The sequence below is a fragment of the Rousettus aegyptiacus genome, unplaced genomic scaffold, assembly GCF_014176215.1.
Source record: "Rousettus aegyptiacus isolate mRouAeg1 unplaced genomic scaffold, mRouAeg1.p scaffold_m13_p_4, whole genome shotgun sequence".
Classification (NCBI taxonomy): domain Eukaryota; kingdom Metazoa; phylum Chordata; class Mammalia; order Chiroptera; family Pteropodidae; genus Rousettus; species Rousettus aegyptiacus.
In genome coordinates, this window is record NW_023416307.1 from 51,439,683 (window position 1) to 51,452,642 (window position 12,960).

Sequence of the window (12,960 nt, forward strand, 5' to 3'; positions counted from 1 at the left end):
GGTAAGAGCTAAGGTGGGGATGAGAGCAGCTGAGGCAAGAAGGCCATAGACTCTTACTGTTTTTATCCTCAGCTTCAACAGTTTTTGAAAAGAAACACTTCTTAATTTGTTGTTCCCATTTGGTAAATTTCTGGAGCCCTGAGTGATTGGTTTTGATTATTTTGTCTAGCTGTACACTTATTTCTTGTGGAAAGGATTCACTGACCTTTTCACATGCCATAGCTAAAAGTCCCTCTGGCTCATTCTTTCTGGATAATGATCTTTCAAGATGTAATAAGAAATATAAAAGTGCCTTGACTTAGTAAATCTATTTGGGAGAACTGTACAATCAAGTTAGAAATGTACAGCATTTGGAAAGCAGTTAAAAGAATTGCATTATCAGCATGATAAAAGACCACAGAAAGTTGAAACATGATCCTTTGTGGACTATCAATGCACATTCTCAGTGTGTACATGACAACTAAAACTGTGCGTTTATTTATTTTGATAAAGATGGAATGCATTTGCAGAGATGGTTTAATATTTATTTTAAGTAATTTCTATAAAATTTGTTAAGTCCATGATTTTTAAAATTGACACAATTGTTTTCATCTTTCATGCTTAAAGTGATTATATCTGCATGGGTTTGTGAATATAGAATTTGTTAGACATACCATTATATTTTAAAGAACAATTTAATATTATGAATTATGTTTATTATAGTTGATATTTTTAACATGCCTGATATGTGGTTTTGTTTATTCATTTGTTCATTTTGCAACTAAGACTTGAAAAATAAAGTTGCCTTGGTCATTACTTTAGAATTTCTAATGTGAGAAACTGTCCTCTTTCACCAATAATCTATAAAATTTTTTTCTTCCAGTAAAATCCTCAACAGAAAAAAAAATTCCTTTAGTCATTTGGAAAGGTTTTGAAACCATATTGTCTGTCTATATTGTCCTACTTGTTCGAAGTCATGGAGCATCATTGCATGAATTCTCCCTCACATTGCTGACATATAAAACTGCTTTGTGCTTGCTTGAAGGACACATCTCTTCCTAACTACTTTATCCCACGTTCCTCAGAAAATACACAAACACACTCACTACACAGCTCCTTTAAAGTGCAATTGAAGTTGTGCAAGATCAAGATCAAGTGTGAAAGGATGAGCTTAACATTTGACAAATCTCAGAGAGGCAAAAAAATCTAAATCTTTAACCAACAGTGTTCCTTCTTAATAGTTAAGGGTGCAACTATATTTGATTGAAATGATGAATCATGCATTGAGCATGTAAAAAATTAAACAATTTAATTAATGGAATCATAACGGTATTCCTTCTTTAAAAAAAAAAAAGTAATGAGCCTTCAATTAAAATCAATCATAAATCTTGACAGAGTTTATTTTAATCCACAGTAATAAGGAGACATTTATTGAGTACTTCCCACACACAAACTTCTAAATGTTTAGATTTGATATTTAGAGATATAAAAGACAGTCCTTGCCTTCAAGATATGGAAGTATAAAAGATAAGTATAATAGTTGGCAGCACTTGATGAAAGAAGACAGATGTTGAGAGGGTGAACAATTTCCTGGGGGCTAGAATGGTTTGTCCACTCATTTAACCACATGCATAAAACATTTAGTACATTCTAAGCACTGTTCTAGGCGCTGGGGGAACATGCTGAATAGGTATGGAAGATCTCTGCTGTCGTCGAGTAGGGGAAATTATAACAAACAAGCTAACAAATACACACTATACTGTCAGTAAGAGATAAGTACTATGATGAACAACGAAGTAGGGTGACAGGATAGAGAGAGACTAGGGTGGGGAGAGAGTACTGTTTCATATAGATTTGTCAGAAAAGGTCTCTCTGAGAAGAAGGTATTTTAATGAAGAACTGAATTATATAGTGAGCCATGCAGAGATGTGAGAAAAGAGTTCCAGGCAGAGGAAATGGCATATATACGGGTATAAGTGGAACCTGAAGTTGCAGATTCCAAGAAGAGCAGAAGTCCAGCAGTGACTGTAGAGTAGTGAACCAAGGAGAGAGAGGTAGGAGAGGAACAGTGAGGAAAGCAGAGGTCAGTGCTGTGTAGGGCCTTGCAGGCTGTGGTGACTGTGATAGAAGGCCGCTGAAGGTTCTAGCTAGGGCTGGGACATGATCAGATCTAGGCTTTAATAATCACTGGCTTTGTGAGGAATGTATTATGTAGAGGTAAGAGAAAGAGCCGAAGCCTGTTTGGAGGTATATTAATTAAGGTAGGGTAAACCGCTATAAGAAATAGCCAAATATGTAGTGGCTCAAACACAATGAAACTGTATTTCTTACATGCACTAGCAGTCAAGGAAAGACGTTCCAAATCAATGGGAACTTCTTCTTCATGCATTGATTCAGGGGCTCGGGCTCCCAACATTTTTATGACTTTAGCATCCCCTGGGAACTTGTCATTTGCAAAGTCAAGATAGACTTACAATGTTCAGAATTCAGGCACAGAGAAGAGGCACACCTACTCTGTCAAGGACTTTGGTACAGATGTGGCACTCACCACTTCTGTTCACATTCTGTTCACATTCTGTTGGTGAGAACTTAGTCACATGGCCATGCCTAACTGCAAGAGAGCCTCCAGCCATGGCTCTACTATAGGAGTGCTGCAGTAAATCTGTGGCTTGGACTAGGATGAGAGCAATGAGGCTGGTAAGGAGTGGTCATATTCTGAATATATTTTTGATGGTAGAATCAACAGGATTTAGTGATGGAATAGATGTACGTGTGAGGGAAAGAGAGGAGTCAAGGATGAATCTTAGATACTTGAGTGAACAGTGGTATAATTTATTCAGGAAGAGAAAACTGGGAGGGACTAGTTTTCTGCTTTAGCCATGTTAAGTTTTGAAGTGCTTATTAGTTATGTAAAGAGAGATACTGAGATGACAACTAGATAGTCAAAACCTCAGTTTAAGGGAGAGGTCAAGAATGGGGTAAACTTGAGATCCTCGGTACATGGATAATATTTAAAGCCATGGGGCTGGATGAGATCTCCTAGGAATGAGTATACATGGGGGTGGGGGAAAATAGAGTGCTGAGGAATGAATGAATGTGGGGATACTCCCATATTTTGGGATTGGAAAGTGGAGGTAAGCCAGCAAAAGAGACTGAGAAAAACTGGGTGGTGAGATAGAGAGTAAACTGGGAGAGTGAGGCATCCTAGAAACAAAGAGAAAAAAGTGTTTCTGTAAGCTGGAAGTGATCACATGTGTCAGATACTATCTGAAAGGCCAAAAGGGATGAGAACTGGTAGTTTATCATTGAATTCGAAGAGATCAAATTATTGGCAACTTTGGGAAGAGTAGTTTAGATGCAAGTGGGTTGGTAAACTTGGTAATGAGAGGATATGAAAGCTCTCCTTTGAGAGGAGAGGTTGTTAATTTGTTACATCAGAGAGTAAGAGAATGAGTAGACTGAAACCACAAAGGAGTTGATGGTTGATGTAAGTGGAATTGTCTTTTAGGCTGGGTCACAAAATTGGAGAAGAGGAGTTCATAGGTATTTGCTCATAAAAACAGAAGAGGAGTTGGTAACAAATCGGTAACCAAGGATTTGACTTATTTATTTTTTAGATTTCTTCCTAAAGTCTAGACTCCATGAACAAGATATCCGGAGGAGACCTGCTTCTTTCTATGCTCGCATGTGCAATCCCTGGGTCTCCCTGTTGGGGGTGAGTAATTTTATTTTGATCTCAATTGTCCTTGAGACATAATTTTGGTGGAGACATGTGTGGTCTTAGGGTTGGGGTAGAGGCGGGGAAAGAGGAATTGTCAACCAGGAGCAATGAGATTTAATTACCTGTTCTATTAGAATTTAGATAAGCCTACCTATGGCAACATTACATTAAATGCACCAGTTATTTTGATCAGTGGTTTACTGTAAAATAAATAATCATCTCTGATAATCCCTAGGTCACTAAATTTGTAGGTATACCAAATTACATAATTTTAGTCTAATTGTTTCTTTCAGGGAGGAGTAGAACAAGGAGGTAAGATAGAATATCTATTTATTAATAGTTTTGATTAGAGGGTATTTTCAGGAGAGTGTCTTCTCAAATATCTGTTTAAGTGAGGTTTTTTGAATTGAATAAATTTCAATTATTCTGACTTTTCTGGTGATCAGAGGTCAATGAGAAGGACTATTGTTTCTTAAGGTCCTAGCCCTGTGGCTTACTTACCACATGATAAACAATTAGGTGACTTACCCTTCCTACTCTGTTTCCACAGGCCGTTGGGTCCCTTCTCATCATGTTTGTGATCCAGTGGGTCTATACCCTGGTTAACCTAGGTGTCGCTGCCCTCGTGTATTTTTACATTGGTCGGACTAGTCCAGGGCTTCATCTTGGTAAGCCACAGAGCCATTTTGCCAGCACCTCCCTTCTTTTTTAGCATTCCTTGAAGAAACATGTTTTGAGAACCTAGGAAATGCCAGCACTGACTCAGATATGAATCCCATTTTCAAGTAGCTTACAGTCTAGGAATAAAAGTATGATATACACATAAATTATAACAAATAAAGAAATAACAACTCGTGAGATTTATAAGACATATAGAAGTAAAATTAACAACAATGCTAGCACAAGGGCCAGGAGGGAAGAAATGGACATATACTATTATATGTGCAAAATAATATCTCTTAAAGGTAAACTGTAATAAGTTTAAAATGTGTACTACAAACCCTAGAGCAACCACTAAAATAATACCACAAAGAGTTATAGCTAATAAGACAATAAAGGAGATTTGAATTTAAAAATGCTCAAATCAAAATAAAGCAGGAAAAGAGGAAACAATAATAAAAGAACATATGGAACAAACAAAAAAAACAAATATAGTAAGGTGGTTTATATAAACCGAGCCATATCAATAATCACACAAAATATAAATGGTCTAAATATTCCCAATTAAGTGGTCTAAAGAGTGACATTGTCAGATTGAATTAAAAAATAATACTACTATATGCTGCCTACAAGTAACCACTCTTTAAATATAAAGACACAAGTGAGTTAAAGGTAAAAGGGTGGAAAATATATATATTATAATAACATGATATAATATGATAACATGATAACATCAGATAAAGTGAAAAGAATATCACCAGGGGTAAAGAGAGCCATTTTATAAAGTTAAAGGGAAAAAATCATTAAGAAGATGTAATAAATCTTGAAATTTATGCATTTAAAAATAGAGATTTGAAATACATAAAGAAAAACCCGAATGAGCTGCAACAAGAAATAGAAACATTCGTAATTATAGTCAGAGATTTCAACACCTCTCTCAATAATTGATAAAACAAGTAGACAAAATCAGGCTTTAGAGACTTAAATAATATTATTAACAAATTTGGTGAAGTTGATGTTTATAGAACATTCTACTAATAGCAGTAGAATATACATTCTTTTCAAGTATACATGAAACAACAGATAGACCATTTTCAAGGACATAAAAAAAAGTCTCAATAAATTTAATGTACTTAAATCAATTCAAGAACAAAGTATGTTCTCTGACCAAAGGGGAAGTAAATTAGAAATGAATTAGATATGTGGAAAATTGCCAGATTTAGTTTAGAAACTAAAGAACACTAAATAATCTAAATGACTAAGAACACTGAAGAATGCTAAATCAACTAAACTAAATAATTCATGGTTCAGAGAAGAAATACAAAGTGAAATTCAAAGTATTTTGAACTGAATGAAAATGAAATTATAATATCAAAATTGTAGGATGCAACTAATTGAGTATTTAGAGGGAACTTTATAACATCAACTGCTTATATTAGAAAAGAGGTTGCAAACCAGTGACCCCAGCTTCCAACTTAAGAATTTATGGAAAGGAGAGCAAATTAAACTAAAAACAAAACAAAACAAAACAAAAACAAAAACAAAAAAACAAAAACAAACAAACAAACAAAAAACCCGAACAAGGAAGCAATAAAAGTCAAAGTAGAAATCAATAAAGTATTAAATAGAAAAAATAGAGAATCTCGATAAAATAAAAAGCTGGCAGTGTGATATCAATAAAATTAACAAACATCTAGGCAGACCGATCAGAATAAAAGCGGAGAAGACAAAAATGATGAATACCAAGAGTAAGAGAGATGACATTTCTACGGAGTCTATAGATACTGAAAAGAAAATGACTATTTTAAAAAGCTTTATGCCAATAAATATGACAACTTAGATAAATTGGACAAATTCCTTGAAAGATACGATCTATGAAAAATCATCCAGAAGAAATATAAAGCTATTAGGTCATCTATTAAAGAAATTAAACTTGTTATTAAAAACCTCACAAAGAAAACTCTAGGTCCAGATGGCTTCACTAATGAAACCTATCGAACATTTAAGAAATGAAGAATATTAATTCTATACAAACTCTTCAGAAAACAACACACCAATACCCCTCAAGAGCATAGGTGCAAAAATTTGTAACAAAATTTTAACAAATTTAACTAAAAACTACAAAAATGTAAAAAGGACAATATATCATAACCAAGTGGTTTATCCCAGGAATTCAGGGTTAGTTTAACATTTTAAAACATTCAATGTAATATATCATATTTACAGACCAGAAGAGGAAAACTATAAAACATTTCTTAGAAGAAAATTAAAAAGGAAATTAAAGAAATAAATGAAGAGATACATTGTGTTCACAAACTAGAAGATCAGTAATCTTATGATGTCAATTCTCCACAAAAAAAATCAATATAATCCTCATCAAAATCTCAGCTGCATTTTTATAGAAATTAGCAAGTAGATTCTAAAACATTTATGTGAAAATGCTAAGGACCTAGAATAGCACAACTAACTTTGTTAAAGAAGAACAAAGTTGAAGTACTTACACAAAGCTGATTCCAAAGCTAAAATAATCAAGACAGTGTGGTATTGGAATCAAGATAGACAAATAGATCGACAGACAGAGTAGAGAGTCCAGAAATTGGCCTACACATTTATAGTTGGTTGATTTTCAAACAAGATGGAAATGGAAGAAAAAATAGTCTTCTCAACAAATGGTGCTGGAATAATTGGAAATCCATGTGCAAAAAAAAAAAAAAAAAATTTAATCCACATATCATACAATGTAAAAATAACTCAAAATAGATCCTAGAACTAACTCTAAAACCTAAAACTATAAACTTCTAAGGAAGTATAGGAATAAAAACCTTTGTGACTGAATGAAGCAAAGACTTTTTTAGATACGACACCAAAAGAAGGAAAACAGTTGATAAATTGGGCTTCATCAAAATGAAGGACTCTGATCTTCCAAACATACAGATAAAGGAATGCAAAGGCAAGCCATAGACTATGAGATAATATTAGCAAATCACTTATCTGATAAAGGACTTGTATCTAGAATATGTAGAAACTCTCAAAACTCAAGAAAACAAACAAACAAAAAGATTTTTAAAATGGGGCAATGTTTTACATAGATTTCACCAAAGAACATATATGGATGGCAAATAAGTACATGAAAAGATGCTCAACATGATTAGTCATTAGGGAATGCAAATTAAAATCACAGTATAAGACTACTGCATACCTATGTGAAGGATTAAAATTAAAAATACTGATCATGCTAAGTGTTGGCAAGGATGTAGAGCAACTACAACTATCATTTACTGCTGGCGGGAATATAAAATAATACAGTCACTTTGTAAAACAGTTTGGCAGTTTATAAAAAGTTAAACATGTACCTGCTATACGAACGAGTCACTGAAAATACTCCCAGATATTTACCTGGGTGGATTGAAAACATATAGTCATACAAAGACATGTACATGAATATTCACAATAGCTTAATTTGCAGTGGCCAAAAACTGGAAACAATACAATATCCAACAACATGTGACTCTATAAATAAATTGTAGTATAGCCATGCAATAGAATACTACTTGACAGTGAAAAAATGAGCTATTGATACATGCACTAACGTGCATAAATCTCAAGTAATTATGCTAGTGAAAATAACTAGACAAAGAGTATATAGCGTTATACATGTGTGTGTATATGGGTGTGTGTGTATCATTATTGAAAATGCAAACTAATCTAACCTGGAGTATTGTACTGTGAGTGTTATAAGGTGAAAAAAACATACTTCCTATCCTCAAAGAGTGTGTGGTCTAGGAGGGGATTTTTATAGCATGTGTTTAACACATGAATTTGAATCTCAGAAAAAAATATTATCAAAAAATTTAACATTTCTAAGACTGAAGTTAGCAAATCTTCTGCTTTTTTCTCTATAGTACTGTATTCAGTTTCTTTCTTGGGATTTTGGAGTTCAGAAATACATTTTTGGAAACTACATATGGGTACAAAGTCCTTAGCAGGCTGCTGTTGGGGGATATATATTCTATTAAAACTGGGATTCTAGATGTATACGAAGAGCCTTCATCCATATTTATATATATGTATTCCTTGCAGGATCAGCCTCCAACTTCAGCTTTTTCAGATGGATGAGGTCTCTTCTGATCCCTTCCTACAGGTCTGTGCTAATTTGAGCCCAGGACCAGGGTGGATGAGTGTCCAGGGCCCTGGGAGGTGCTAAGGGCATCCCCTTCCTAGCTTGGCTTGGGTGAATTGTGGTGTGGGCACCTGACAATTGAGAACCTCAGGGAAACTCAAACTCTGCTCCTCATTGCCCGCCCTCCCCCTACTCCCCAGCTCTCTACTTCAGCTCATCAGAAGCTTCCTCTTGCTCTTCTCCTCTCCCCTTCTTATCCTCAGGAATCATGAACAGAGTCTTTATTTGGAATCTGTTGCTGGGTGATGAGTCAAGGGAGCTATTCTCAGTGAATTCACAGTCCTTAGACATAGTAGCATTAATACATCATCATCATACACAAAATTAATGCCCAAAAGATTCCCATTCTTCCATCTCGAGTCAGAAGTAGTTGATGTAACTGTGTTGGTGAAAGTATGGAGGATTTCTATGGAACTTCCATGTTCAAATACACAGGAAAAGGGAAGAACAAACTTTCCTAGAAACAGGAGAAATCCTCATGGAGAAGGCAGGATTTCATGAGTACCCTAATCTCTTTCTTCCTTCCTCCTCCCTTCTGGTACCATCCACTTTGTCCTCAGGCCAACTTCAGGCGTCAAAGCCCTTGTAGTTTACCTCTACCTTTGTCACTTTTGAAGGCCTCAGGACTCTGGGAAATTACTTCCCCTTCTTTCAATATCAGTGAGGAGCCAAAGGTGAAGGCTGGGAAAATCCCGACAGAACCCAACCAAATGTTTATTTGGTTTCATTTTGTTGGTTTGTTTTTGAAATTCTAAATGTCTGAGTTGCACTTGCTAATATTTGCACCTTCCATGTGCAGAGATTGATAATGGATTATGAGACCCTTTCCCTTTGATCCCAGACATAAGTTCAGAATCCTCTTTTTATCATTTTTTTCTTATTGTGATAAAATACACATAACATAAAATTTATCATCTTAACCATTTTTAAGTACATTCATATTGTGCAAATCATCTCCACAATGCATCTCAAGAACTCTTCATTTTGCAAAAACAGAAAGACCATATCCATGAAACGATAACTCCCCATTGCTCCCTCCCAAGAATCCTTTTCAAGACAGTTCTTTACAAGCACTACCAATCTGCTGTGATTGCACAAGAAATGAAACCTCGGTGCTAGCACCTGGGATGACGAATCAAAGGGAGCTGGGGCTATGGAAACCAACAGGGAAAGGGCTGGGAAGAAGGGCGGTACGTAGGGGGAGAAGCCCTGTCATCTGCTTGGAAGCTGTGGTAAATGTTCTGTGTGGAGCTATAGGAGGGATGGGGTCACCACTCTGTCTCTTTTCCAGTCTGAGGCATCAGGTTAGGTGACAGGTTATAACACTCCTGTGTTGATCTGTTTTCCCCTACCAACTACCGAGTCCTGAGGAAAAGTAGAGGTTAAGTGGAAATAGCTTCTGTGTGGAGCTACCTACAGATTCTGGAGCTGGAAATGGTGTATGGTTGAGAGTATTTGGCCCTATTTGATTTACAGGAATATTTTTAGGCATTTCCAGTTTTAAAGCCTACACATGGCCATGGGAGGTCACTGTTTCTTATGCTGCACTCTGAATTCTTAGAATTTCACCTCCAAGGTCACTGTAGCGCTATGTAGAAAGAAGAATGAATTAGGAGGAGATTGTCCTTAGTAAAGGACAATACTTTGGTTGGAATAGAACCCATTCCACAATATTTATAGCTCTGTGGACTTGTGAAGTGGGTGGTGGAGGCCTCAGCTAAGTCTTAACATCAAACTTGCTGGCCTCATGGTTCCTGAGTGATATTTAGTGATGGTTATTTATGAAGGTGAAAGGACCAAGAAATGAAAAGTTAATTAAAAGTAGAAATTGGTAGCTATTTTTTCTGTTTTGTAGTTTTGGGGATTTTCCACAATTATTGCCCCAGATGCTCTTAACTAAAGCATAATAATATAGCGGAGTATGTTTGGGCAAAGGAATTTGGCTAGGTTACTTCCTTTGTTACACCTACTATCCCCAGAATCATATAAAATTTAGTCTGATCTTCAGAAGACTTTCTTTCCTGAAGTCCTAGCAACAGCCCAAGTGAGAATTCTTAGGCCACTCTAGACTAGAAAATAAAGCATTTATTTCCCTGAACTAAGAAGAATGCAATGGTTTCACCTTAAAAAAAAAAAAAAAAAAAAAAAAGCATCCATGAAAAAAATGTTTTGCCAGAAATACTTGTATGTTGACTGGTATGGCATCTTTTCACTTCTTAACCTTCTTGAAGATTCAGTCTTTATAGAAATTAATTCATTTCTCAGAAAACCATGGCCTATCTAATTCAGTTATGTTCTCATCAGTGGTTACAAGGCCTCGGTCATGTGATTTGAATTTCTGTAACAGCGCATTTTGCCAGAGTCATTTGAAGCTTCCTGCTTAAGTATCACAGATTTAGACATTATATTTCTACTTCTTAATTTTTTTTGCAACTATCAAATATATGCCTTATGTAAACAATTGAGTTTGCTACTCTGCAAAGTAGATGATTCTTTTCAAGTAAAATTCCTCAGAGGCAATCCATGTCTAAGGTGGGACTTAAGGACCTACCGTAGGCTGCAGGAGCTGACAGAGACTAGGGAAGATGAGAAAATAGAGGCACAAGGAGGTGGAGAGTTTTGCCTGAGGCCCCTAGATTGGTTAATAGCGGAACTGCGACTATATCCATCTGTGGGTATCTGACTACCAGTCTGATCTTTCCTTCTTTTTTATTCTCTCTAGCACTTTCCCCATGTATCCCTAACATTTTCTTTGCCAATTTATTCCAAGTCCAACTGTATATGGACAACTTTAGTGACAATGAAACCCATACTGGGACTTGTGCTTTATCTGCAGGCCAACTTGGTGTCAAAAGCTTTTGCAGTTTGCCGTGTAGCTGCTAATTGTGTCAACCTTAGCTCTGGAAATCATTCCTCATTCAACTTTCTTTCCAATGAACCAAAGAGAAGATTTCTCTTCTTACTCTTCTCAATTTCCCAGTCTCTCTATTTCATTATTTATTTGACAAGAAAACAAAGAAAAGCTATAGAGCCCTAAAATTATACCATTTGGGAGGTTATATTTGTATAATTTTGTAACTTTCTACTAAAAAAGGCAAATATCACTCTCCTTCCTTATTTTTTTTATATTTATTTCCCATAAATATTTACAAACTTTGGCTCATTAACTGTTGTACATGTAGCTTTCAACAGTTATGTTTTTTAAATACATTTCAATAACAAGCACACAGTGATAAGCACATGACATTTTCGCAAAAAATTTCTCTACCCAGAGAAGATGCATCTTCATTGTTTAGCACTTGATGTTTCCTTCTGATTGCCCTCTGTGTTCTCTCACCAAAGGAGCTTGAGATCCCCCCAAGAGCAGATAATTTTGGCACCATCCCTGGCCAGGGTTGACATGGAGATGACTCAGCTCACCCAGGAGAACGCGGACTTCGCCACTCGGGATCGCTACCACCACTCCTCCCTTGTGAGTCGAGAGCAGCTGATGCCTCACTACTAGAGTGCTGAGGATGCAGTACTAGGCAACCCCAGGACCATCCTCTCTTGGAGCTGTCCAGTGCACAGTGGACCCAAATCCCAGAACCTTTGTGGAGCTGGTTCTCCTCAGTAAGAAACTCAAGTCCTGTCTTCCCACTGCCATTTTGGACAATGGAAATCTGCATCCTGGTCTGGAGGGTAAACACTGGACTGGCTGTGGCTCTGACACACACACGCCTGATCTGAAAAGCTCCATATGGACACCAAGACTTGCAAGTGTGGAGAACCAGACCAGATTACTTGTTCTGAGGGCCACAATAAATGGCTGTTTAAATTTTTATTTTATTATTTATTTTTGAATAAATAATACACTCATATGGTTTTAAACTCTAAAATATAATCATAATATAATGAAAAGCCTCCCTCCCATCCTTGTTCTCCGTCTGTTCAGTTCCCATTCCTGCCCCATAGGTAACAGCGTTTCTTTATGAACATACCAGCAAATAGAAATGTGGATTCTTATTACTTCCTTTTATATACAGAAGGTAGCATATTATACATGTGTTCTGCACCCTGTTTTTCCCTTAAAAGTCTGTCTTGGAGACACTTCCATATCAATACACATACAGCTTCCTCATTATTTTTCATTGTCTAAATACGCAATAATTAATTTCATCAGTTCCACAATGATGGCATTTGGATGGTTTCCAATCTTGTGCTGCTATTACAATCAGTTCTGCAGTGAATAATCTTGTGCATATGTACAAGCATAAAGAATTTCCGTAGAATAAATTCCCAAAAATGGAATTGCAAGATCAAAAGGCACATGCATTTGTGAGCTATTATTGTTAGTGAAGGTCTTTTTAATTAAAAAGTTAAATGACCATGAATCACCTAGTGGTGATTCGTGTTCTCAAAAGCATTTGTAGTCCTTGCT

General features: G+C 36.1%; 1 protein-coding gene across 2 annotated transcripts in view; it reads left to right on the forward strand.

Moving 5' to 3' along the window:
* The window catches only part of SLC12A8 (solute carrier family 12 member 8), a 112,656-nt gene extending 100,245 nt beyond the window's left edge, over nucleotides 1–12,411 (forward strand). For both annotated transcript variants that reach the window (XM_016135196.2, XM_016135197.2), the window contains 4 exons: nucleotides 3,597–3,694; nucleotides 4,251–4,368; nucleotides 8,441–8,501; nucleotides 11,883–12,411. In XM_016135196.2, coding sequence (XP_015990682.2) covers nucleotides 3,597–3,694; nucleotides 4,251–4,368; nucleotides 8,441–8,501; nucleotides 11,883–12,045 — 440 coding nt within the window. In that variant the 3' untranslated portion in view covers nucleotides 12,046–12,411. The remainder of the gene's footprint in view (nucleotides 1–3,596; nucleotides 3,695–4,250; nucleotides 4,369–8,440; nucleotides 8,502–11,882) is intronic.
* Nucleotides 12,412–12,960: the final 549 nt, after the last annotated feature.